This window comes from Moschus berezovskii, chromosome 20, assembly GCF_049115385.1.
Source record: "Moschus berezovskii isolate FMDL1 chromosome 20, NW_MosBer_1.0, whole genome shotgun sequence".
In the NCBI taxonomy this organism is placed as follows: domain Eukaryota; kingdom Metazoa; phylum Chordata; class Mammalia; order Artiodactyla; family Moschidae; genus Moschus; species Moschus berezovskii.
In genome coordinates this window covers 33,925,292-33,953,104 of record NC_142479.1, presented here as the reverse complement: position 1 = coordinate 33,953,104, position 27,813 = coordinate 33,925,292, and the positions used below count along the sequence as shown (strand labels likewise).

Here is a 27,813-nt window from a genome sequence, read left to right as displayed (position 1 = left end):
ACGAAGTAAATGCTCTCAAAAGTGAAGTATTACTATCAATCATAAGAAAAGATGGAAATGGCTGGGTTTCCCCAGTGGCTCAGCAGTAAAGAATTTGCAGGAGATGCGAGTTCGATCCCCAGGTCGGGAAGATCCCTTGCAGTTCCTATTCCAGGGGACCCCACTCCAGTATTCTTGCCAGGAAAACCCCACCGACAAAGGAGCCTGACAGGCTGTAGCCCATGGGGTCGCAGAAAGTCAGACACAACTCAGCGACTGAGCACGCATGCACACATAGAAATGGCTCAATGAAGATTTATGGTACCTTTCCTAAACAGATAAATCCGTGAGGTACTTTTCAAGCTTTTCTGACATTTCACGTTCTCAGCATCACTCACCCTCTCTCTGATGCACCCTGCCCCCACCTGTGCCCCTCTGTTCTGCTGCTGTCCTGGCCCCAGATCTCCCCTGGTTCTCCCCCGTAGCTCCCCTTCAGGCCACTGACTTTTCTCTCCCCACAGGCTCTCTTTGCTGATGACTCACAGATCCTTCCCAGGCAGAGTCCTTCCTCTCCACAGAGCCGGAATCAAGCAGCCAGACAGCTGAACTTCTCCACCGCTTTTACTCCCCCAGCCCCCACTTTCCCTGCCTCCGCTGGTGACATTAACTCCTTCCTGTCTCACCCTGTCTTAGCTCAGGCTGCCCTAACAAATGCCAGAGACCGGATAGCTTAGATAGCACATTTATTTCTCACAGTTTTGGAGGCCTGAAGTTTCAAAATCAAGAGGCTGGCAGATTTAGCATTTGAGGAGGGCTCTCTTTCTGGTTTGCAGACAGTTGCCTTCTTGCAGTGTCTGCACACTGGGGGCTTAGGGAGGGAGCTCTGAACCCTTTCCCTTATCAGGGCACGCATCCCAGGATAGGGGCTCCACTCTCATGACCTCACCTAAACCTAATTACTGCCCCAAAGTCTCACCTCCAAATAAAATCAACACATGGATTTGGGACACAACTATTCAGTCCGTAGCACCCTCCAAAGCCAAGACATAGCCATCGACTGTATTTCCTAAGGCTTCTCAAATCCACTGCTCCTCCCCATCCCCATCTCCATGACCCTGGGGGCGGGGGTGGCCCTCATCATCCTTCCCCCTCAGGTTCAGTGATGTCTAATAGAAATATACAAATATACGCCATTTAAAGAACTTTAGTAGCCATATTAAAAAGTAGAAAAAAAAAGTGAGAGACTTCCATGGTGATCCAGTGGCTAGAACTCGTTCTCAATGCAGGAGGCTCAGGTTCGATCCCTGGGCAGGGAATTAGATCTGACATGCTGCAAGCAAGAGTTTCCATGCACAACCAAAAATCCCTCAAACTTCAATGAAGATCGAAGATCCCACATGCTGTAAATGAGACCCAGTGCAGCCAAATTTTTTTAAAAAGTGAAATTAGTTTCAATAATATATTTTACTTAGCCCAATATATCTAAAAGATGATCATTTCAACATGTCATTGGTATAAAAAGTTATTAAAGAGATATTTTACATTTTTTGGTACCACATTTTTTTATATTCAGTGTATATTTAACTCAGCACATCTCAACAAGCACCGGCTGCATTCGAAGCGCTCACAGCCACATGTAACTGGTAGCCACCATACTGAACAGCTAACTCTGGTTTCTTTCCCTCTAGTCCATTGTCTACATGACTACCATGGTTGCATATCTAATCTGATTATGGACTGTCACTGCTTAGAACCCATAAGTGGTCCCCAACAGAACACAGTCCACACCTTGATGTCCCTGTCCCCCCTATTTTTTTCTTAGCTGCACCATGAGGCTTGTGGGATTTTAGTTCCCAGGCGGGAGATTGAACCCAAGCCCCCTGCATTGGAAGCACCAAGTTCTAACCACTGGACCACCACTCCCCTGCTTCTAATTTTAGACTCCAACAACAAGAAACTATAAAATAAGCATGGTAGGATACTAATTTTGCTTTAAATACACATATTTATGTATATACACATACAAAATAAGAGTATAGATGATGGGTACATAGTTGCAAAGAAAAAAACACCCGAAAGACACAGGCACTAAAATGTAAACAGTGGTGATCTCTGGTTGGTGGAATTTATTTATTTTTAATGTTTTGGCCCCATTGCACAGCATGTGGGATCCAGCTCCCCGACCAGGGATTGAACCCATGTCCCCTGCCTGGGAGCATGGAGTCTTAACCACTGGACCACCAGGGAAGTCCCCTGATTGGTAAAATTTAGTATTCTTCCTTTTGCAAATTTGTACCTCCTAATTTTTAAAATAACACAATTTAAAAGGTGGGGGTTAGCATAATAGATGCACATTCAGCATAATATTTGGGAAAAAGGGGTGCAGTCAATCTTCATGATTCATGAGTTCCATATTTGTGAATTTGCCCATTTGCTAAAACTTATCTGTAACCCCCCATCAGCCTGGCAACACGTCCATGGTCATTCTCAGATGCACACAGGGTGGTGAAAAACATGAGTCGCCCGCCCACCACACGTGTTCCCAGCTGAGGCCAAGCAAGGCCTCACTGTGCTTGACTCAACTCCTACTATAAACAAGTGTCCTTTCTGCAGTCTGTTTGGTACCACATTTTTTGCACTTTTGTGCTTGGTGTTTTTTTTTTTTTTTGTCATCTCACTGTTTGAAATGGCCCCCCAAGTATCGTGCTGAAGGGCTGTCTAGTGTTCCCAAATGCAAGAAAGCTATGATGTGCCTTAAGAAGAAAATGTGTGTTAGATAAGCTTCCTTCAGATAAGGGCTATAGAGCTGGGTCATAAGTTCAGCATGACTGAGCCAACAACATGTATTGAATAAGGTGTCTTCAAAGAGAAACATACTTAAAACCATCTCTGCATATGGTCACCATGGAGGGCGTGACCATGTGCATAGAGTTGCCACAGCCTCCATGCCTCATCTCCTGGTACATAGCACACTGCAAACCACAGCTTCAAGGGGACCTGGGTTTCTGACAGTATTTTATAAGTCTTAACCACTGGACTGCCAGGGAAGTCTCTCCAACAGTATTTTAAAGCACACCAAGATGATGCATTAATAAGAACTGACTTTAGGACCATTTTCTGAACATCTCAATTCTCTCTCTAGGAAAACAGTCAAATAGCTGATCTGGCCCAGCAGCCCCCTTTCCAAGTGCTCGAGGCCAAAGCCAAGTATGTGTCCAGAGTTGTGCCTGTCTCCACAATGGTTTCCATCTTCCTGCTCAGGTTGGAATGACCTCCTGGGAGCACAGAGTAAATTCCCGTGACCCAGGCCCCAGGCCCAGTGCCAAGGGTTCAGACCCGGACTATCCCTCCACCCAGGAAGGGCCCTGACTGCCTGAACAGGCCCCAGGGAGCTGCCCCCTCTCCCTTCCCTGCTGGCCCAGCATGAACAAATAGTGCGGCCGCAGACTCATCCGAATGGAATTTCTCTTTAACACTTTGGAGCCTCATCAGCCCAGATGCAGGACTTGAAGCACCTGGCTCTTTTTAAATCCTTTCTTTACATTTCACGTTTCAGCCCTGGTAATCCCCTCCTTAAGAGCTGTTGTTCAGTGCGGTAACATGCTTGTTTTTTCAACCACTTGAGGCTTTTCACAGAGGCGGTCTGGCCGGCACCCTGGACCTGACCCCAGCCCTCCCACAGGAAAATGGCTCTGCTCTCAGGAACAGGCTCCTGGGACCTGGAAAATCGTCCCATGTCCTAGAGGCCAAAATACACAAAATTACTCAGGAAAACTAGGACTGTGGCATTTCCCTCTTTTCAGGATGCTTATCTCTGTTCTCTGAGCAAAATTTTGGCAACAGTTTACAGGCACGAGTTAGTTTCTTTTTTTTAGGGCCACCAGGAAGAATGCCAAGGAACACTACTGACCCAGCAATGAGGACCCTAGAGGCTGGAGTCCAGAGGCTGGTCAGCCACGTGGCTGCCTCCTTTCTGGGCCTCAGTTTCCTCATCAGTAAAAGAAGGGGGCTACTGCTACTCAATCTCCAACATCCTTTCCAGTTTAACCCTCAATGATCACACTGGCCAATGTGATGTAACAAGAGTGTTTGTTTAATTGTGATTGCAGCACAAATATACAAAAGAATGGATGCGTTTAACTTTGAGACTCACCTTTATGTCTGGAATTTCATTCCACTTTATATCTGCCAACTGTTCATTCTTTCTTTCAATAAATATTTGTGCTAAATATGCATTCATCAGATCTACTGTATGTACTATGTATGAATGACACAGTGATGAAGAGCACAAGAGTCCCTCAGAAACCTTCTGGTCTGGCATTACAGAACAGTCACCCCTTCCTGAGGGATAACCAGTGCCTTGTACTAGGCTGAGGCTTTTTATATTATGAGCCATTGCAAACTTCAAAGGCAATCCTGCCAGTAGGTACTACTAACATTTCCATTTTGCAGATGGGGACACTGAGGCTCAGAAAGAGTAAAGTAAATTTGCCCAAGGTCTCAAAGGGAGAGAATAAGGAGAAATGAATCTGAACCAGATCATCCACGACAGGGGTTGTCCTCTCTGGCTGTTGTCTGATGAGGCTGTGAGACATTCAGTTCTCAGAGCTCCGGGTGGCACCCAGCCCCATTAGAACCAACACACCAGACATCATCCTATAGACTCTGAATCTGTTTATACCATATAGATCATTCATATGCACATATGTAAATCTCAAATATATTATGTCGTGTCTCCCCAGCTAAATTATCGATGTCTTTGAGAGCAGGGGTTTTGTCATTAATTTCTCAGCATCCTGACACTGCCCCCCAGGCAAATGAGATACTCAAAACACATGTGACTGACCAAGGCTGAGCCGTGCCAATACAAAGCAATGAAAAGTGCAAACTTGATTTTTGTAATATGAGCACACATGAAATAAGAAGTCCAGTTTGGGAACGTCTGAGTCCCTGTCATCGCTCCCGCCTGCTCCTCATTGCTGTCCAGGAGTGAAAAATCCCCAGAGGAATTTCCTTCCCTTTATTTAACAAACAGAAGCCCTTAACCCAGAGTTTCTTCTTTATGATCTATGGAAGCGTATACAAAACACATTTCTGCAACCTGGCCCAGGAAGAGGTTCCTAAGTCCCACTTTGGCCTCTTTGTACAAAAATCATCTGTTTCTTACTCTGCGGCACGTCTGGAATCCAGACCTTCTTTCTCATCCCAAGCCCCCGAGAGAGGCCACTATCACCTTGCAAACAGACCACTGCTGTCGGCTTCCCGGAGTCGTGCCTCCAAAATCGCACCCACAGAACTGCACCTCCAAATCAGCATCACCTACGGTGTATTTTCCTGACCATCTGCCAAAGGAGCTTTTGTTTTCCTAAGAAAAGGTTAAAACGTTCCCCACCGAGCATGGGAAACCTCTGTCACTCATCAGTTTTGCAACACGCGTCGTCCCTCTCCACCCCATACTCACTCTTCAAGCTGGATCAAATGAACTTTCTCCTTCTCAGCTTCCCCCCCCCCGCCCCGCTTCATTCCCACATGGTTATTTATATCCAGAATATCTTTCTTTCTTAACTCACTGGACTACCCTCCCCCTCTTTTGAAAAGGTCACTTTCCAGTTTATTCTTTCCAGAGAGCTTTCCTGAAGTAGGTGGCGGCAAGCTGAGTCTCTCTCCCCATGTCTCTTGGCTTGATAAGAAACAATGAGCAAGTTACCCATCCTTCTCAAGAGGCCTCTGCTAGCTAGATCCAATGCCAGGAGGACAAACCCTGCACTCAGACGAAGCATTCAAACTGGATACACGCTCTTTCAGGCAAGAGTCCTATTATTTTCTTCACATGTACTTAAGATTTCATTACCAGAAAAATGATTACATTCAGAACCCCTGAAGATCAGTGACCCAACACCACAGGCGCCACCACCCTAAGACAACATTAAGCAATTTGGGGTATCTGCTTCAATCATTCTTCTTGTACAACTGTTCAAACAGTGTTGCAATCATGGTATCTGTGTAATTTGGGATCTCGCTTTTTTGAATACAATATATGAAGTATAGCTCTGTGTTCCCGCAAAGGCCACTGAATCATGTTCAACATGAGGCTGAGCACTGTAATTTACTCAACCACCCAGGGATGAACACTGAGGACATTTCCGGCTGACTATTATATACAGCTCTTAAAGAAGACCTTCAAGAAGGTAAGGAAGATAAGGCATGATCATTAGCTTTGTTCTGACACATTTAGTCTGCATTTATGACTAACGATTGAGAAAATATTCTAAACAGACACTAATTCCTTTTTCATTCTTAAGTCAAGGTCCCTCTAAAGGTTCATCAGATCTTTGTGAAGTTTGCTTTCCACAATTTCTATTATCTATTTAATAAACCTATTTCATTCCCATAGCAACCCTTTGATTTTTCCATAAGCCACTTGCCTACATGAATCTACCACCGAATGAGAAATAAGTATTCTCGGCTGCCTCCTACAGAAGAGAATAAGGAACATTGAGGGGAAAGGGAATGTGTGTGTGATCTGTGTAGAAGACTTTAGGTGTAATATTTGTGTATTTTTCTCAAAGCAATAGATGCAGGCCTTACGATGCTGTAGGGGAGTTTGCTAAGCAGCAGAAATTACACTTCAAACAGTTCTTGCTGCTGCTGCTAAGTCGCTTCAGTCATGTCCGACTCTGTGCAACCCCATAGACGGAAGCTCACCAGCACTTAGGAGTGCACAATCTAAAACAATTTGGCCTAATAAAATGGAGATCCTTCTATAATGAAAATAGTAGTCATGCCCTTTTATTCCATAACTTTGGATTATGGAGGTGATAGACTTTCTAAAAGTACAGCATATTTTAATAAACAAAAAGTTATACTGAATACAAGCTGCCTAATACCAGTCCCCACAAAAGGCACAGCATAATACAATTGACTGGTCTGGGGAAGCCTTTTGTCCCTGTACAAATCTGAATACTATTGGAAGGAGAAACAGAGTTAGAGAACAAAACTCTGAATTTATCCAAACCGTAGGGCACAGCAGTGGGAATTTCACAGACACTGTCTTCTCATTGTTTTATGTTAGTCCTCAAGGGGGGGCCCCTCTCAGACAGAGAAAACACTTTTAAGTTCTCCTTAGCCCAGTGTACCCAATAAGCACGTCAGACTAAGTCATTTTCCTTCTGTGGAAAGGGTAGTCTGTTCCTTGTCTCCATCTTTGTTGGGTACAATATCAAGGCAGACAAGATACCAAGGTATTATAGGGCTATGAAACGACATTTCTAGTCTTTTCACACCTGAGACAGAAAAAACTAGCACCTGTCAGGGCAGCTAAGAATATGAAAAAGATCTACGTAAAAGGTTTGTTTTATTTTTTAAACTTCTTGGCTTCAGTGTGCAGCATGCAAGATCATAATTCTCCAACCAGGGACTGAACCTATGCTCCCTGCTTTGGGAACAGTCTTAACCACTGGACTGCCAAAGAGGTATCGAAAAAGCTTGGTTTAAAAGCTTGTGTGTGTGTCAGGGTTGTGTCAGGGTCATTTTGTACTTACTTATGTATGTATGAAAACAACAGAATAGGAAAAACAAGAGATCTCTTCAAGAAAATTAGACATTCCAAGGGAACATTTCATGCAAAGATGGGCTCGATAAAAAAACAGAAATGGTATGGACCTAACAGAAGCAGAAGATATTAAGAAGAGGTGGCAAGAATACACAGAAGAACTGTACAAAAAAGATCTTCACAACCAAGATAGTCATGATAACGTGATCACTGACCTAGAGCCAGACATCTTGGAATGTGAAGTCAAGTGGGCCTTAGAAAGCATCACTATGAACAAAGCTAGTGGAGGTGATGGAATTCCAGTTGAGCTATTTCAAATCTTGAAAGCTGATGCTGTGAAAGTGCTGCACTCAATATGCCAGCAAATTTGGAAAATACAGCAGTGGCCACAGGACTGGAAAACGTCAGTCTTCGTTCCAATCCCAAAGAAAGGCAATGCCAAAGAATGCTCAAACTACCGCACAATTGCACTCATCTCACATGCTAGTAAAGTCATGCTCAAAATTCTCCAAGCCAGGCTTCAGCAATATGTGAACCGAGAACTCCCAGATGTTCAAGCAGGTTTTAGAAAAGGCAGAGGCACCAGAGATCAAATTGCCAACATCCGCTGGATGGAGAAAGCAAGAGAGTTCCAGGAAAACATCTATTTCTGCTTTATTGACTACGCCAAAGTCTTTGACTGTGTGGATCACAATAAACTGTGGAAAATACTGAAAGAGATGGGAATACCAGACCACCTGACCTGCCTCTTGAGAAACCTGTGAGCAGGTCAGGAAGCAACAGTCAGAACTGTACATGGAACAAGGGAAAAGGAATACATCAAGGCTGTAAATTGTCACCTTGCTTATTTAACTTATATGCAGAGTACATCATGAGGAACGCTGGGCTGGAGGAAGCACAAGCTGGAATCAAGATTGCTGGGAGAAATATCAATAACCTCAGATATGCAGATGACACCACCCTTATGGCAGGAAGTGAAGAGGAACTAAAGACCCTCTTGATGAAAGTGAAAGAGGAGAGTGAAAAATTTGACTTAAAACTCAACATTCAGAAAACTAAGATCATGGCATCTGGTCCCATCACTTCATGGAAAATAGATGGGGAAACAGTGTAAACAGTGACAGACTTTATTGTTTTGGGCTCCAAAATCACTGCAGATGGTGACTGCAGCCATGAAATTAAAAGACGCTTACTCCTTGGAAGGAAAGTTATGACCAACCTAGATAGCATATTAGAAAGCATAGACATTACTTTGCCTACAAAGGTCCGTCTAGTCAAGGCTATGGTTTTTCCAGTGGTCATGTATGGATGTGAGAGTTGGACTGTAAAGAAAGTTGAGTGCCGAAGAATTGATGCTTTTGAACTGTGGTGTTGGAGAAGACTCCTGAGAGTCCCTTGGACTGCAAGGAGATCCAACCAGTCCATCCTAAAGGAAATCAGTCCTGAATATTCATTGGAAGGACTGATGCTGAAGCTGAAACTCCAATACTTTGGCCACCTGATGCGAAGAACTGACTCATTTGAAAAGACCCTTATGTTGGGAAAGATTGAAGGCAGGAGAAGGGGATGACAGAGGATGGTTGGATGGCATCACCGACTCAACAGACATGAGTTTGAGTAAACTCCAGGAGTTGGTGATGTACAGGGAGGCCTTGTGTGCTGCAGTCCATGTGATCACGAAGAGTCAGACACGACTGAGCAACTGAACTGAACTGAACTCCATTTATGGGCTTCTTCCATAGTTCAGTTAGTAAAGAATCCACCTGCAAAGCAGGAGACCCTGGTTCAATTCCTGAGTCGGGAAGATCCGTTGGAGAAGGATAGGCTACCCTCTCCAGTATTCTTGGGCTTCCCTTTTGGCTCAGCTGGTAAAGAATCCACCTGCAATGCAGGAGACCTGGGTTCAATTTCGGGGTTGGGAAGATACCCTGGAGAAGGGAAAGGTTACCCACTCCAGTATTCTGGCTTGGAGAATTCCATGGACTTTATAGTCAATGGGGTGCAAAGAGTCGGACACAACTGAGCAACTTTAACTTTCACCTCAATTATAGTTATTATAAAATATTGGCTATATTCTTCATGTTGTACAATATACCCGTGTAGCTTATTTTATACCTAATGGTTTTTACCTCTTAATCTTCTATCCCTAAATTTCCTTTCCACTCTGGTAACCACAAGTTTGTTCTCTTTGAGTCTGCTTTTTTTGTTATATTTACTAGTTTGTTGCATTGTTTTAGATTCTACATATAAACGATACCATACAGTACTTGTGTTTCTTCACTTGGCATAATGCCTTCCAAATCCATCCATAGTGCTGAAGACGGCAAAATTTCATTCTTCTTTAGGGCTGAGTAGTATTCCGTTGTGTATATATATATCACATCTTCTTTATCCATTTATCTGTGGATGGACACTGAGGTTGCTTCCATATATTGGCTATTGTGAATAATGTTGCTATGAACACTGGGGTGCATATGTCTTTTTGCATTAGTGTTTTTGCTTTTTTTTGGATGTCTATCCAGAAGCAGGATTGCCAAGTCATAAGGTAGTTCCATTTTTAGTTTCTTGAGCAACCTTCATACTGTTTTCCCAAAATACCTTTGAAGAGACACAAAAAACTGACAGTGGTGGATGCTTCAGGGAAAGCAAACGATGGCCCATCATAACACTTCCTTTTCCCCACATGCCTTTCGTTTTACTTGAAATTTCTTCCAACATGTGAAAGCACTATCTTTTTCAGAATACTGATCATTTCAAATGCTAAAATCTGTGTTAAAAAAATCTAAACATCTACACTTTTTTATAAGTGTATATCCTTTTTTTGGCAGGATATACAAGACACTATTAGCAGTGGGTTATCTTTGGAAAGAGTCATTTTTACAACTCACCAATGAAACACTGGCTTTCTCTTGGGAATGATGAAAAGTTAATAAGTGGAAAAACAGTGTTTAAGTATCTACTGAATGAAGGAAAATAAATGGCTTTTTATTGCAAGCAGCAGTGAAGCCATGAAGCATATGCAGCACACTCCCATTCCTGAAAGAGCACCGTGTCCTGGTCCAAGGATCGGGATTCACCTGGCAACTACTGCCTCTGTGGCTGTATCAACTGAAGAACAGACTCAGAAGATCTCAGGGAAAAAAGTCATTAATTGAGCCTTCACAGGAAAGCAGTGCTTCAAAAAGTGCTTCAAAATTAGAGTGTTCTACACCACAGCCCCTGCCAATTAATACTTCCCACACATCCAAATGAAAGAGAAGACTTTCAAGTGGTATTAAGTAGTATTTTAGCTTAAAACAATACAGCCAAGGGCTGAAGCCAGCGACCTTCTGCAAATTTAGGCAAGTCACTTCCACCAGGAAAGTGTCTTGGGCATTTGATTCCAATTCATCTTTGTGCCTAACACGTGAAATGTCAGAATTCTTAGGTGCCAAGCTTCTGAAAGAGAGAGGAATACCAGACCACCTGACCTACCTCTTGAGAAACCTATATACTGGTCAGGAAGCAACAGTCAGAACCGGACATGGAACAACAGACTGGTTCCAAACAGGAAAAGGAGTACGTCAAGGCTGTATACTGTCACCCTGCTTATTTAACTTGTATGCAGAGTACATTATGAGAAATGCTAGGCTGGAAGAACCACAATCTGGAATCAAGATTGCCGGGAGAAATATCAATAACCTCAGATATGCAGATGACACCACCCTTATGGCAGAAAGTGAAGAGGAACTAAAAAACCTCTTGATGAAAGAGGAGAGTGAAAAAGTTGGCTTCAAGCTAAACATTCAGAAAACTAAGATCACGGCATCTGGTCCCATCACTTCATGGGAAATTGATGGGGAAACAGTGGAAACAGTGTCAGACTTTATTTTTTTGGGCTCCAAAACCACTGCAGATGGTGATTGCAGCCATGAAATTAAAAGACATTTACTCTTGGAAGGAAAGTTATGACCAACCTAGATAGTATATTAAAAAGCAGTGACATTACTTTGCCAACAAAGGTCCATCTAGTCAAGGCTATGGTTTTTCCCGTGGTCATGTATGGATGTGAGAGTTGGACTGTGAAGAAAGCTGAGCGCCGAAGAATTAATGCTTTTGAACTGTGGTGCTGGAGAAGACTCTTGAGAGTCCCTTATACTGCAAGGAGATCCAACCAGTCCATCCTAAAGGAGATCAGTCCTGGGTGTTCATTGGAAGGACTGATGCTGAAGCTGAAACTGCAATACTTCGAGCACCTCATGCGAAGAGCTGACTCACTGGAAAAGACCCTGATGCTGGGAGGGATTGGGGAGAGGAGGAGAAGGGGAAGCCATGAGATGGTTGGATGGCATCACCGACTCAATGAACATGTGTTTGAGTGAACTCTGGGACTTGGTGATAGACAGGGAGTCCTGGCGTGCTGCGATTCATGGAGTCGCAAAGAGTCGGACGTAACTGAACTGAACTTGGAAAACATGTTACAGACTCATGTGTAATTGTAAGTGTGCAAATATACTTGGGCAAGAAAGCAAATCCATTTTAAAGCAAGGTAAACTGTTCAAGTTAAATGGGCTAATTCATCCTAAAAAGTCAAATATTAAAAAAAAAAAAACTTTCAACACAAGGATGCTGGGTTGCTTTGTCACTAGTTATTGTCTATTGCTCATTTTGAAACAAAATGCCACACTTAATTAATTAGCCAGCAGATTCTCATCCTGCCTGCGCCTGAAGGGGAGAAGTGGCTTTTTGAAAAGACTCCCTCAGGCTCTATTAGTGCCCTAATCAGACGGTGAGGGGTGGGGATTGGGGGGAGGGTGTTGGGATGGGGACAAAGCAATCAGCATAGAAACACTACCTTCAGAAAGCACAGGACTTGGGCCTTCTGGATGAATTGAGTGTTCCCAACTATATACTGACTGTTGGAAATGTCTGGCCACGGCTATTCCTACATGGTCCTCCGCAGGAAATAAATGTTCCATCACTCCATGCTTACCTAGCTGATCTTGCAAGTCCTCCTATAAGGTATGGATTACATCAGAGGGGGAAAAAATGTGGCCAGTGTATCAGCTAACTGCAATCCACAGATGGAAGGACTATCAATTTTCAAAAGGGCAGAAAGGTGGAGATTATGCAACCTACAAGTTGGTGAAGTTGACAGTGACCTTTAAATAAAACCGTACAGGTTATCACAGATACTAAACACTTAGGAAAAGAAGTGATCGACTTAGAAGTGAGCATGGGCTTACAGAACACAAAGCATTTCAGACTGTCTTTCCTTGGAAGGGAAACAGCAAATACCTAAGTGATAGCAAGCTGTTTGTTAAGGTCTCCTAGGATAAACATCGGAGAAGGCAATGGCAAGCCACTCCAGTACTCTTGCCTAGAAAATCCCATGGATGGAGGAGCCTGGTAGGCTGCAGTCCATGGGGTCACTCAGTCGGACACGACTGAGCGACCTCACTTTCACTTTTCACTTTCACGCATTGGAGAAGGAAATGGCAACCCACTCCAGTGTTCCTGCCTGGAGAATCCCAGGGACGGGGGAGCCTGGTGGGCTGCCGTCTATGGGGTCGCACAGAGTTGGACATGACTGAAACGACTTAGCAGCAGCAGCAGGATAAACATGTTAACCAGATGGAGAAATGTGGTCTGAATAGAGATACAATTAGGCTGATTTAGAACTGGCTGGATTTGAAGTGGGTTGAACCGCTGACCAACAGGCTGCTATTAGCCTGGAGGGGGTCCCTAGCCATGTGCTCTGGGACTCCATCACCAGACATAGACAAGGTCTAGAAAGGGATCCCATAGTTCAAAGGCCAGAAGGGGCAATGATCATTGCGGATGACCACAAGGACATAAAGATTCCAACAGCCTGCAAAAACTCACCAAACATAAATAAACTGACTCTTTAAGGTGACAGACACAATACTTGGGACTCTGTTCTTTTCTGTTCAGATGTTAAGATTGGTGAAAAGGACTTTTCGAGTTTTGTTAAAAGGACTTTGGAGGTCTGTGAATTAACACCGTGTGATGTGATTATCAGAACAGAGAATGCAATCTCAGACTATGATAGTATAAGACTAGATAAGATCTAGAACACAGGAGGTGCTAAGCTTACCCTTGTGCTTGGTGCAGACCGAACTGGAGTCTGTGCTCATGGTGTGGGACTACTCTTTAAGTGAGGTCCTAGACAAACTTGGAGAGAGCTGGAATATGAAAGACCAGGATGGTGCAGAAACTGGAATACACATTATCTGAGAAATGGTCAAAGGACCAAGGGGATCTTTCCTGTGAAAGAGGGAGGAGTTGTTTGTTTTCCTTAAAGATGAGCCAGTCCCCAGGGAGAGGATGGCAGATGTCAGAATCCTTTCTGACATCTCAGGGCTTCTCAGGAGGGGGCACACTGCAGTCACTGGACAGGTTCTAGCAGAGGCTAGATGACCATGTACTGGGCACCCTCTCATGAGGTTGGTGTAGATGACTCTACTGGGCATCCATGATGCTGTTGGCCCAGCATACTTGGCCACACACCCTCAATTCTCCTGCATGAGTCCCCCATTTCCTGATGCTCAGTCTACCTAGTTCTTGACCCCCCATGCTCTGACTACACAGGTGCAGCTGTGACTTAGGTTTGGCCAGAGTATTACACACCCTGGCCATGGTGACTGGTCCTGAGAGGACCAAGCTGGTCTCCACCTGCAAGAGTTCCAAGAGGCCAGGAAGCAAGCCCAGAGCTGCCAGTGGCCCTCACATCACTGTGAGGAACAACCTGGAGGAGGTCAGGGCCTACACAGAGGCCAGCAGAGCACAGAGATGCAGAAAGTCAAGGCAAACCACTCCAGTGTTCCTCCCTGGGAAATCCCATGGACAGAGCAGCCTGGCAGGCTACAGTCCACAGGATTCCAAGAGTCAGACGTGACTTAGCGAAAAAACCACCACCAAGTGGTCCTGAGGACAGCCTTGGAGCCACCCGTGTCTACAGGCTGACCTACACCTGGGCCTCTCAGATACAGGCGGCTAGGACCCTTTCAACCCAGGAGTTAGTATTCCGCAGACCTAGACAGAGAGGGAAATACAGCTAAGAAAAGGCAAGGGATGTGGCAAGTGGGTAGACCCAGAGTCAAAGCAAGTTTAAATGAAAGGGAACAACTGAAAAATGGTCAGGGAGAGGGGAAAGAATATTTGGGACATAGGCAAATGGGCAATGTGTAGACCTTATTTGGACCCAAAGAAACTGTTTTAAAAAAACCCAGAAACCTCATGAGAAATTGAATTACTGGCTGGAGGTATGCTGATATGAAGGAATTCAGTTCAGTTCAGTTCAGTCGCTCAGTCGTGTCCGACTCTCCGCGACCCCATGAATCACAGCACGCCAGGCCTCCCTGTCCATCACCAAATCCCGGAGTTCACTCAAACTCATGTCCACAGAGTCGGTGATGCCATCATATTTTTAAGATATGATATGATATTGTGGTTATTTTTTTTAAGAGTTACTTAGTGAAATGTTTAAGAAGGGAATGATAGGATGTCTGGGAGTGGCTTCAAAATAATCCAGTTGGGGTGAGGGGAGCTGGTGTCTGTGAATTGATTATTGTATGTGGGTGCGGGGTGCGCAAGCTGGGGGGCGGTCCCTGTACTATCTTCCCCACCTGTGTGATGTTAGAAGTTTTCCATAGTAAAAAGTTAAAGAATAAATAAATGGCAGGGGGAATAGGCAGAGACCAGGATCTCTCCCCTCTCCTCTGCCAGCTCAAAAGTGAAAATAGAATCCACTCAGTAAAACTGAGCGTGCAATTAGTCAAAGAGATAGTCTAGAATCATACCCACATTCAAAGACAAGGATATGTCATCACGTCAACAACTGACAAAGAATGATTATAGTCCTAGTTAGAAACTGAAGAGAAAGCAGATTAGATGATAGGTTATTAGAAGCAAAGAGCCAGGTGCTGAAAGTAAAGGGATACAAAGAAACAGAAAAGGCTGAGAATGCTTCTCTCCTGTAATCTGAGTAACTACTTTTAAGAAAAAAATGGAATGGCATAACCAAACACCTGGGGTACACATTTCAGGGACTCTGACGATGTACCAGGCACTGTTTGAAACAATTTTCAAATATTAACTCATTTAATCCTTAACAACACAACTCTATAAAGTATATATGAGCATCTCCGTTTTACTGACCAGGAACTTAGAGACACAGAGTTAGGTAATTTGCACCAAAGCCACATTGCTAGAGGGTGATGGAGATGAGATTCAAATTAAAGAAACTCCATCCAGAGTCCATTCTTTAACGCATTGTGCAACAGATTTTAAATATCCACTTATAATGGGGTATTTTTGAAGGTCTGTGGGTTTAAACACTTTAAGTCATAGTCAAACTCATGCCCAAAGGTCAACAAACACTGCCCTCAGACTCACATCCACTGCCATTCAGAGCTCAGAAGTCTACACTGTTATTTTGCCTAGTGAATGTTGTTCTGCCCAATCTTTATATTTCACATCAACCCCCCCCAAAATGAGTAACAGATGAGGCAGCTGTGCTGTAAGCCACCATGATCAAAAGAAAACTGTCTTGACCTGATCATGTATGGGGGTTGCAGGGGGGCGGGAAGGCAGCGTCTTCTGATTTTAAACACACTCAATTCATTCAGATTTTTATCCCAGGGATATTGACCAAAAAGGACCCCAAAAAAAGAAAAACCTGTAAAGAAAAAAAAACCCGATTCAGCTGGATAAAATTCTCCTAGGAAAACAAAGCAGGAAACTCTATCCCTAGAACAGCAGGACTGACCACACCCTATTTTATGACTACTCAACAATGCTCCAAGATAAAAGCATTATTAACTGTGGAAATATTAATTGAATTTACCTGTTAACTGATGTCTCAAAATAATCTAATGGGGAGTGGGTAACAGATGTACTAGCAAGGAATGCTGAACTTTAAGCTTAAACTTTTAAAAAAGGGTTTTTCTGAGGTGTAGCTCATACAAAAATCCATTGTGTATCTGGTCCAAGAGTTATATGACCAGCAAGCAGCATAAAATTTATGTTTGCATTTAATCACAGATGCCACAGAACAAAAGTTTCCATTACAGGCTTTCACTCCAGAGCAACAGCACTCAAGCAACTTTCAATTACTGTACTTCTTACTTGTCATAAAGCAGAAAGCACATGTTTGAGATTTCACTAGAAGTCAGAACCACAGTTTCTGAAAAACCTCATAAAAGGGAGGACTGATTTAGTCCCAGGATCTCTGCAGGATACCTGAAGTTCAATTTTGTCTCTGAACAAAAGCACGAAAGCAGCCCCAAGGCTTTGCATAGGATGAAGGGGAGTTGGGGGCACTTCACTGGCTGATCTAAAAAAAGCCAGATCATTAAAAGACCCTTAGAAACCACCACCATGGAAAGGCAGCAACAGAAAAAGAGTTCTAACTCTCCTGTCTTCCTGGCAATAGCAAACGTTTTAAGTGGTTAAACCATCTCTATCTTATTTCAGAGTCTATCATGCATATCTAGAGTGAATCCACTCGGAAAGTGATGTGTTGAAAGAGCAGTTTAGGCTCCCTCCTCTTCCCTGGAGAATGTTTGATGTACACACTTTTTAAGATCCAATTTCTTGAACAGAAAGGACGGAGTTGAATTTAAGAGAGTTCAGCTGTGCGCTTTCATCCTCAACACTGTGACCCTGATCTATTAATAATAATCGGTTCTCTCTGCATCAATTCTCCAACTCAAATATACTTTGAAAAACTAAAATGCTTAATACCTACTGACGACTAGTTGCTGTAGAAATAATACGCATGTAGCTTGAGTTCCTTGGAAGAAAGATGCTAGAGAAACACAAATTATTTAGGAAATATAAAACATGGAAGGATAGGACTGCAGAGAGGAGATATTTTAACGGACTGATTTTTGTGCATGCAAGCATGCTCAGTCATGAACAAAGTTGTGACCCCACGGACTGTAGCCCACTAGGCTCCTCTGTCCATGGGATTTTTCAGTCAAGAATACTAGAGTAAGTTGCCATTTCCTACTCTAGGGGATCTTTCCAACCCAGGGATTGAACCCACTTCTGCTCTGGCAGGAGAATTCTTTACCACTGTGCCACCTGGGAAAACATCTCAAAAAAGGAGAGGCGAGTCTTTTTCTATTTTTGAGCACAGAATTATAGGGCCGTGGAGTTACACATCTACTTGCTTGTGGAAGTGCTCTTGAAAGCATTCATTAAGAAACAAAAACAAAAACACCCACATACTGTGGGTGTACACAATTATACAATTCAGTTAGGGCCTAACTCTAATATTAAATGTTAAAATCAAGCTAAGCACTAGTGAAAGTGTACATTCAACTCACACAATGTGGAAAATACTGTTTTCAAGTTACCAATCTCAAAGTTGCATGTGACCATATTATTACTTTCTGTGACCCTATTATTCAGTCCTCAGAACCAAAACACTGATCACGTTCCCCTTCCTTTGATTGGTTTCTGTCCGCAAGAAGCTTACAGTTGGACTTCCTTGGGGGTTCAGTGGCCAGCGCAGGGGACATGGGTTTGATCCCTAGTCTGAGAAGATTCCACATGCGATGGGGCAACGGAACCTGTGGGCCATAACTACTGAGCCCATGCTCTAGAGCCCACGAACTGTAACTACTGAAGCCCGTGCATTTAGAGCCTATGCTCCGCCACAAGAGAAGCCACCGTAATGAGAAGCTCACACACCTCAACAAGGAGTAGTAGCCCCCGCTTGCCACAAGTAGAGAAAGCCCATGTGCAGCCCGTGCAGCCATAAATCAAAAAGTTTTTAAAAGAAAGAAGCTTTAGAGTCAAATAAAAAAGGCCCAAACACACACACATGCACACACACACACACGAGGCTAATTGTTAACCATGTACTCCATCTATGGATGCTCACAAAAGTATCCCACCTAGAGAGGAAAGACAGGAAAGTTTCTTAGAGCAAGGAAACCAAGGCTGATTTTACAGAGATCCAAACTCAGCCAGGTGGGAGAAGATATTACCCAGGTGGGAGATGAGGCAGAAGAGTTGGGAACCATGCTCCAGAGTTTGGACTTGACCCCAGAGGCTATGAAGAACTACTGAAGAATTCTTCAGCAGAATGACAAAATCAGAGTTGTGTTTTTGAACTTGTCTTTCCATTCTGGAAACAGTCAAGAGCAGCACTGGGCTCAAGAAGGGTCTGTAGCCCAGTGCTCTGTGACTGGTTCACGACAGGGCAGTTTCAGCAGTGTACACCTAGAATGGTTTATAGCAGCCCAACTTTCCAGCAACATATAAGCCTGTGATCAATAGCCTCATCTTGTTGAATAGGACAGAGACCAATCTATGTGCTGTCAACTCAGTGGGGAGCTGTATGTGGTTCAAGCTGTACAGGAGTTATGTATAATAGGGCCACGTGTGTGTGTGTGTGTGTGTGTGTGTGTGTGTGTGTACTGATTGGAAATTAACAAAAGAAAACTAATCCTTGACTACAGACAGTTAGAGAAGTTCTAGTCTTGAGAATCAGCGGTCAGCACTGGAAGGAAAAAGCCCATGGAGGAGGCTGCTGTGGTCCGGGTGAAAAGTGAACTCAAGCAAGGGAAGGAAAGAAGGGGTCAGAGCTGAGAGCTGTTAAGCAGACCGAATCAACAAGGCTCGGAGCCTTTTTCGATGGGAGCGGTGCAGAAGAATTAAGGATGACTCCTGAGACTCAAAAACTTAGTCATTTTAAAAATAATGGCAAGATGTAAAGGAACAGTATGCAAAAGCTTCGTCAAAGTCAGGATCAGCAGAAAGATTCTAAACTCAAAGCCATTTTCTTTGAGTGCCTTTGAATAAGCATAATAGTAAGTTAATGAAATACAGAAACCTAAGCACCCTGGTGGTTAACACTGAGCACCGTTGGGAATTCAGAACGTGAAGAAAGAACACATCCCATGCCAAGCCTCCTCTCTGTTTCCCCCCAAAACAAGATCAACAGTAAGGAGCCCAGACTAGTTCAGAATGGGGCAGCCCTGGGGCCCCAGGTCCTCATAGGAAATAAAGAAGAACCGCCCCTCCCACGGCCATCCCCGCCCCCACCCCGACTGAGGGACTTGCTCACCCCCCACCCCAGCTGTATACAATACAAAGCTTTCTCCAATTTGCTCAGATATTAAAACAAGGCCTCAAACCACAAGGCACAGTGATAAAAAGGGGGTGGGATGGGGGGGGGGAATGAGTAAATGAAATCAATGACCCTAACCTCAAAACCCACTGCTTTCCTCTGTGCTCTGGTTTACTCCCAACCTGTCTCAGAAGACGAATTGATCAGCAAGAGCTGTGGACAGCCAGTGGGTCAGGCCTGAGCCACTAACTAAAAGATGAGTACTAAACCCCAAATGGCGACAGGTCTGAACAAACCTATCCTACAACATTCCAGAGCCAGGAAAGGAGGCGGCTCCAAGTTAGGGGGTGAGGTTTCCACAGCTCCAGGGACCGGGCACCATCCATTTCCCACGTGAAAGAGCAGTAATCCTGCCACCCCCATGCCACCCAGATTTGAGCAGCCAGGATCCGCAGAAGACACACCAAATGGTTTTGGAAAACCACAAAAACGACCATCCAAGTGCGTAATTAATCTCTCTCAAGAAGGCTACCCCATCATCTGAAAGCTCTTATCCTTTATCATGCCTGGCTTCCCTGCCTGGCTGTCTCAAGTTTCACTGGCAAATACAAGTACGGAGATCAGTAAATATCAGCACAATCAGTACTTTCAGGGACGTTGTTTCTAACAATTGTTTGCTTTTTTTCATTTTTCTGTATCTTTCTCCTCAATTGTAATCTCTTCGAGAGTGATTCTTGATCAGATCCTTGTATGCTCATAAAAGTCATTTATTTGAAAAGTTAGAAACACACCTCATCACAGTTTTGTGAGTATGTAATGTGATATATACCGAAGGCTCATGTATAAAATGAATGACTAAAAAGTTCACGGCCATTTATTAACAAATAATAATTGCTAGCACTTACTGAGCATGCACTATACACCAGCCACGTGTATATTATCTTGTATAATCTTTACAATAATCCTGTAAGGTGTGTCCTATTGTCATCTTCATTTTACAGGTAAGGAACTTGAAGCACAGAGAGGTAGGGTAACTTGCACAAGGTCACACAGCCAATGAATGGCAGAGGAAGGATCTAAACTCAGGCAGATGGACAAGAGTCTGTATTTTCCTCCACTACAGTAGACAGCTTCGCTATGCAGAGTAGAAAAACAAGATTAAAAAATTCTTTACAAATAATGGAATGAGGAAAAAGCCTCTCAAGGAAAAGTGCTCCTATTACTTTAATCAGACTGTTGTCTTTTATGAGATGGATCCTGGAAACACAGTCAACAGAGGGAACTGTCCTGGCTGGTCCAGGCTTCTTATGAGGAAGGCAGAAAAGCCCAATGTTCACAGCCGTGCCTTTTTACCATCTTTTATCACCTGCAGAGTGGTGTGTCGGTGTCGCAGAAATCATTCTCTTGGTGGCTTAGGATATTTGATTAGAGGGAGGAAGAGTTCGGAGAGATGGAGCTGTAAGACTGTCAGGAATGGTACCAAATCTCAGTCCATCCAAAGAGCCAAGGGATTCAGGTGAATTCTAAGCTAAGTCTCTTGACTCAGTCTGAACCACAATCACCCACAGCAAACAACCGACACAGGGTACAGGAAGATACCACTTGCCCTGGCTGGAGAGGGTGGACCAGAGATGCTAGACCAGAACCCCCGACTCTGACACTCTCCTGCCGCAACTTTCTTGTCCCCTTTCTGTGGGGCAGGAAGTTCCAGGACCAAGCCAGAGCCCCTCAAACCTGTCCAGAGCAAGACCAGTGGCACTGCACCTTTTCATATCAGGGCGTACACCCCGATCAAATGTTTTCCATCAGGCATTCAGCCCAGGCATAAATGGACTTCTCTGGTGGCTCAATGGTAAAGAATCCACCGGCCAATGTAGGAGACTCAGGTTTCATCCCCGAGACTTGGGTTCCATCCCTGAGTCGGGAGGGTTGGGATGATCCCCTGGAGAAGGAAATGGCACTCCAGTATTCTTGCCTGGGAAATCCCATGGACAGAGGAGCCTGGCAGGTTACAGTCCATGGGGTCACAAAGAGCAGGACATGACTTAGCACACATACAAAGGGGTAGATCAAATCCCCAAAGTCCAAATCTTCACCACTTTCCAACTATTCATCACATTTTCTCTCCAGAAATCTGAAAAATGTCTATTAACAAAACAAAAAACAAACCTACTTATTAAAACAAATCTAACTGCCTTAACTTTAGGATTATATGTTTCCTGATAACACAGCTCTTATGAAAGCACTCAAAGTTCTATTATCATCTAATAATTTCTACACAGCTATTTATACGTGTGCTTGGAAGCCAAAAAATGAAGCTTCAATTACCTTTGCACCGACCACGAAAGCAAGCAGAAACAGGACAATCTTCCGTAAAAAAAATTTTTTTTTCCCCCAAAGATGTGGGGGAATCCTATTAGCTGGGATTCTCTCACAGTTTCAATCAAGGTGAGAGAAGCCAGGCAAAACAGTTTTAACAAATATGGTTATCCCCGGGCTTTCTTACTAAATAAGGGGGAAATTAATAAAAGAAGAAAAAAATACCACACGGCATTTTCTTTCCCCACCATAATTTTTCAATTTTCTTTAGAGAAATGCCAGCCAATAACTAATTAGAACCATATCCTTTGTTATCCCAATGGGAAGTATACGAAAGAATAAATGTTAAAGAGAACTTGAAAAAAATTAGTAATCTGGAACTTTGGTTTCCCTTCGATGTAAAAACAAAATCCTTTCCTTTAATGCTATTTTTATCGTTGGGTGAAACAACATGGACAGGGTCCATCAACAAGAAGGTAAGTATCCACTGAGTCAGCACCCTGAACTGGCGGTGCCCTGGGTTTTTCACTGTTATTGCAGAATTGGCATCTCAAGCGCAAAGATTTCTAAGCACCCCGATTTCAAACAAGAGAGATAAAAACTCAAAGTTACAGAAAAGGAATGTTTTACATCTCTTTGGTTTCAAGGGAGAGAATAATTTCTTCCAAAGTAAGTACACAGCTGTTATAATTTCCAAGAGTATGTTTTCCATAAGAAACCCAGCTGGATAGAGCATTTTTACCTGGTATGTCACCACGAAAAAGAATGTTTCTAGGATCAAATCTTTAGTTGCCTATTCACGAATATCCAGGGGCAGAAACTACCTTCTCAAAAATGGGAATTGTTTTAGAGAACAAAGTGAACTATAGAATGTGAGTCAGAAAAACTCTGAGCAAAAAATAAATTGGTAAGATGCTAACACACCATGGCGAGGGCATGTGCCAGCAAACTGAAGTGCATTTTCAAATCAGGGTCTGCCCTTTATCATCTAGACCCTCATCTTGGTGGAATGAACAGGTCCAGGCTGGGGTCACAAACCACTTTTTGTGTGTGTGCAAAAGGACTTGGTCAGACATAGTGAAGCAGGCAGGGCATGTTGCTGCTGCTGTTGTTCTTCAGTCATCCAGTCGTGTCCAACTCTGCAACCCCTTAGACTGCAGCATGCCAAGCCTCCTGTCATCCTCTGTCGACCCCTTCTCCTCCCACCTTCATTCTTTCCCAGCATCAGGGTCTTTTGTCACGTCAAATATTCTTTTTGGAAAAAAAGGTTTAGGCGTTTTAGAAACATCTCAATTTGCTCCTTATTTTACTATCCAGAAAATTTATTTCCGTCACTTACGGGGGGAAACATAATAGGCCTTAAGTCTGTAACATTTTACCATCATCGTGTATTTGCAAAAGCTAGAAATCATTTGTAATGCCCAATAAGGACAGTACTTTACACAGACTTTGGTCTACAATAGAAATAGGCCATAATAATGAAAATATTTCTTGATAAATCACTTTCTGGACATTACTCCTCCCCAAAAGGATCATAAAAACTACCACCAAGGAAAACAAAGGACTCCCATGTTTTAAAGCAAAAAAAGGACTGGCTATTCATATTCCTGCACTGTACCAAGCAGATAAGTCAAATATGGGCAAGACCATCTAAAAAGTGGTTAAAACGCAGTGTTGCCTCTGTGTGGTTTGTGAGTCTATGTTTTTCCAATGCTAAATTTACAATCTCTACTTGTTAAACTGTGTTTCATACTTTGAATACCAAGTCTGTACCTTACATTGCTTCTGTGGATGATTTACTTGAGACATATGGGGCCACAGTATAAGCCTTTTACTCTCACTAAATCTAAATCATGCTTCTCAACAAGATTCTATAGGCATTAAAGAAACACATGGCATGCCCTTACCAGCCTCCGGAGTGCAATCTAAACGCCCCCAGCAGAGCCCTTCTGTCCACTCCATAAACAGAGATACTCCTCAGGAAAGAACCCGCCTGGATTCACACGTTGCAGCAGGCATACTAATTAAGCAAGAGCGCTCCAAAACTTTTTCTGTTTCGATTCATGGCAAAATTTCCTGAATTCGTTTTATTAAAACAGACATCTTCATCCAACAGACACACTCAAAAATCCAAGCTAATTTCAGCAGCAAACCCGGGGGAGAGGGGGGGTTGAGAAGTTGACAGAGGAGTGTAAATTTCCCCCAATCCTCATTCTTCTGGTCAGTCTGCACTTAAGGAATCGGTTCAGCGTTTAATTCGATGCCAAGACACCAGTGGCCACCAACCAAGCCACTAACAGCCACATGGCCGGGTCTGGTCCGGTGCCCGGGAGGTATCAGGGGGGATGGCTGGCTGGATAGCCAGACAATGAAAGGCTCCCTGGTGGCCTCTAGTTCAGTCCGAGGGAGGGAAAAGGGGGAGCGGAGGGAGGGCAAGGGGAGACGACCAAGCTCCCTGCTCGCCCAAAGCCACGGTCAGCGGCCGACACCCCCACCCCAGGGCGCCGGGGGGCCCGCCCTCGGCCACAGCAGGAGGTAGCCTCGGGAAAGCGGATTTCCCTGGGAGGGAGAGGAAACTTCCTGGTTCGGGCATTATGGGTAGGGGGCCGGCGCCCTCCCCGCCAGCGCAGGTAGCCGCGGGGAGTCGAGGGCTGAGGGAAGGAAGGGACCCCTCCCCGCGCCTCTGCCTGGGGCCGGGGGTCACCGAGTCGGGACCCCCCCGACCGCACCCACCCGCTACGGGAGGCTCCCAACATGTGGGGACCCGGCCCTCGACTCCCCAGGACGTGAGTCAGGGTCCCGGGGGCCGAGGGGTTTCAAACTTCCCCAGCGGGCGCGGCCTGGCATCGACACCGAGTTGCCGCCGCGGGAACCCCGAGCCGGCGGGGTCCTGGGACGCGGGGCGGGCAGAGGCCGGGGACGCCGAGGAGCAGGAGGGGGCAGAGGGGGCGCCGGGGGCCGCAGGGACCGGCTCCCGGGAACGCGCGACGAGGACGGCGCCGCTCACCTTCCTGTGCTTCTCCTTGTAGGGCAGCGCCAGCCACGGCATGTCCCGCACGAAGTCCTGCCACTGCCGCTGGTCCTGATCCGAGGACACGAAGACGATCTCCAGGCGGCGCCGCGCCTCGGGCTCCGCCGCCGCCCCGGCCCCCGGCCCCGGCCCCGGCCCGGCCGCCGCGTCTCCCCGCAGGCGGCCGTAGAAAGCGGCCAGGCTGGCGCTGAGCTGCGCGCAGGGGGCGCTCAGGCTGCAGCCGAAGTAGAGCCCGAGCAGCGAGATGCCGCGGGCGGCCAGCGAGTGCACGTCCACCTCCTCGCCGCCGCCAGTCACTAGCTTCTCGCCCAGCAGCTCCTCCAGGAAGCCCGACATCCTGGCCCACCGCAGCCCGGGCTCGCGGGCACCCGGGCGGGCAGGCGGCGGCGACCCCGCTCCCTCGGTCCGCGCGGCGGGCGGAGGCGGCAGCTGCGGCGGCGTCGGCGGGCACAGGCGGGAGGAGAGCCACGCCCACCGCCCACGCCACGCCCCTTCACCGCGCCACGCCCCCTTTGTAGCCGAACTTGCCTCCCCAGCACTGGCTGCGGCTGACGGCGCGGGCTCCCGCCGCGTGGCCGACGTGCTTCGGAGATAGCCCTGGCGAGAAGGCTGACCTGAGACTCTCCGGTCTGTCGGAAATGCCTGGGACCTAAGTGAAGAAAGCAGAAGGGGCTGCTGAGCCACCCTTTCCGAAGCTGCAGTCCGCGCAGGGCCGGGCTTGGCCTCTCCCCTCCCTCCCATTTCCTCTTCGCTCCCGAATTCCAAATTCTCTCCGGAATTCTTCAAAGATTTCCACCCGAGTTCTCTTACCCCTCCTTGTTCTTCTTCCCTGCACTCTCCCTACCCACAGCCTATCCGTTGGCCGTTTGTACCCGCACTGATCTCATAATACTTGTAGGACTTAACTGTCTTCACACAATGGTAACTTGGTCCGGCTAGGTCTTGATCTGTGTATGTTTTTGTTCTCTACCACAAGAGGCCGGGAGGACGCCACCTTTTATGTTTCTTGTGTAGCTTCTGATCCAGTGATGGGCACATGGAAGGGAATCCATAAGCACTTGTGGGTTGCTCGCAGGTCACAGTGTGGATTTCAGTCCCAGGTCGTAAGAGGCTCTCTTCCATCTCCACAAATATAGGCAACAGATGCCGCGGCATCTCTAAATCGATGCTGGCTGCTCTTCTGAAACGGTTCCATAGCTTCTACCCAAGTCTGTTGATAGTTGAGAGAAATTCTGTGGATTTTTTTTTTTTTTTTTTTTTTTGCCAGCTGGCGAGATGCTACCCTATGCTTAAACTGAACCTGGATTAAACAGGTGGTCTGTGGCAAGTCTTCCGGCCTCCCCCCAACACATAACAGGAAAAAAGAAAAATTATACCATGCCCACTCGCAACAGAGCGTGCCAGTTCAGCTATCAATGACCCAGTGAAAGAAAAGAACACCCCTCTCACCGCCCTCCACCAGCCCTTTGCGTTATTTCTTGGGCATCCACCGCCATCTAGTGGAAAGAGCAAGAAAAGACAAAGGGATACCAGCAACCAAGCAGAATATTTGTATTTTATAGCTGCTTTACTTGGAGAAGGCAATGGCAAGCCACTCCAGTACTCTTGCCTGGAAAATCCCATGGACGGATGAACCTGGTAGGCTGTAGTCCATGGGGTCGCTACGAGTCAGACATCACTTTCACTTTTCACTTTCACACATTGGAGAAGGAAATGGCAACCCACTCCAGTGTTCTTGCCTGGAGAATCCCGGGGACGGGGGAGCCTGGTGGGCTGCCGTCTATGGGGTCACACAGAGTCGGACACGACTGAAGTGACTTAGCAGCAGCAGCAGCTGCTTTACACACACACACAACACACACACATCATAACCCGCTTTACAAGAGTTCATTTAAACCTCATAATATAACCACAAGCTTTTTGGCGCAAACATAAATTTTCATGCCTAAGGTTCCCAGTTTTCCTGGGATAGAACAAGGAATTGTACTGGTTCTCAGCTCAGTGAAATGTTACCACAGAAACTGGTGAAAGAGGTGGACTGGCAGTCTCTTGAATGATAGCCACTTTCTCAGTATCCACCTAACACTGCTGCTCATTTCATAAGTAAGCTCTTTGGATTGAGGATTGCCTTTAGGCAGGCAAGAACCCTATGACAAAGGCAAATTCCAAGTTCATTCTGAGTGTCCTGGCAAAATTCTGTGTGACTGCAGAGACAGTATTATTACCAACACATGGAAAGCATCACGCTTTAGTGAAAACATATAAAAGCCATTAACATAGCAGACATTAATTTGTTAGATATCTTTTTAAAATTCTGGAAGTGGGTTAAAATGTTTTCTTTTCTCGTCCAAATCATATAGTTGAAATGCCCGTGGGTGGGTTGCATCAGGTACAATCCAAAGCATGTAAGACAGATTCCTATACCCTGATGCTTTCAAGTGAACGCTGAAGAGATGTAAGAAGACCATAAGCATCTTATTGATGCCTAGAGACAAAGTATTTGTTGTGGAGGGAGGTGAGGAGGGAATTCAAGGGATTGCAAATTGGGGGAAATAGTGAAGTCATTATTACAGTACTTAACTCTGGTATACTAGGTACAAGTCTGTATAAAGAGGTGGTTTGTTCAGCATTTTCCTTTTATTATTTTACAGGAAAGCACTTTCCATTGGAGTGTGTCCAAACCAGCATCTGGCACCTGGGAAAGTGAGAGTTTGAACATACTGCGCATGAAATATAAATAAAATTTAGAGAATTGTTGGTGCAGCAGGCCCTGGTTACATGCCAAATATTGCAGCTGCCTTTTAAAGGGGTGTGGAAAGGGGATTTGCAATGGAAATGATTCCAAAA

General features: G+C 45.2%; 1 protein-coding gene across 1 annotated transcript in view; it reads right to left on the bottom strand.

Moving 5' to 3' along the window:
* NXN (nucleoredoxin) overlaps nt 1-25,424 on the bottom strand; it is a 159,793-nt gene extending 134,369 nt beyond the window's left edge. The window contains exon 1 of the mRNA XM_055402911.2: nt 24,943-25,424. Within this exon, the coding sequence (XP_055258886.1) occupies nt 24,943-25,302 (360 nt within the window). The 5' untranslated portion in view covers nt 25,303-25,424. The remainder of the gene's footprint in view (nt 1-24,942) is intronic.
* Nucleotides 25,425-27,813: the final 2,389 nt, after the last annotated feature.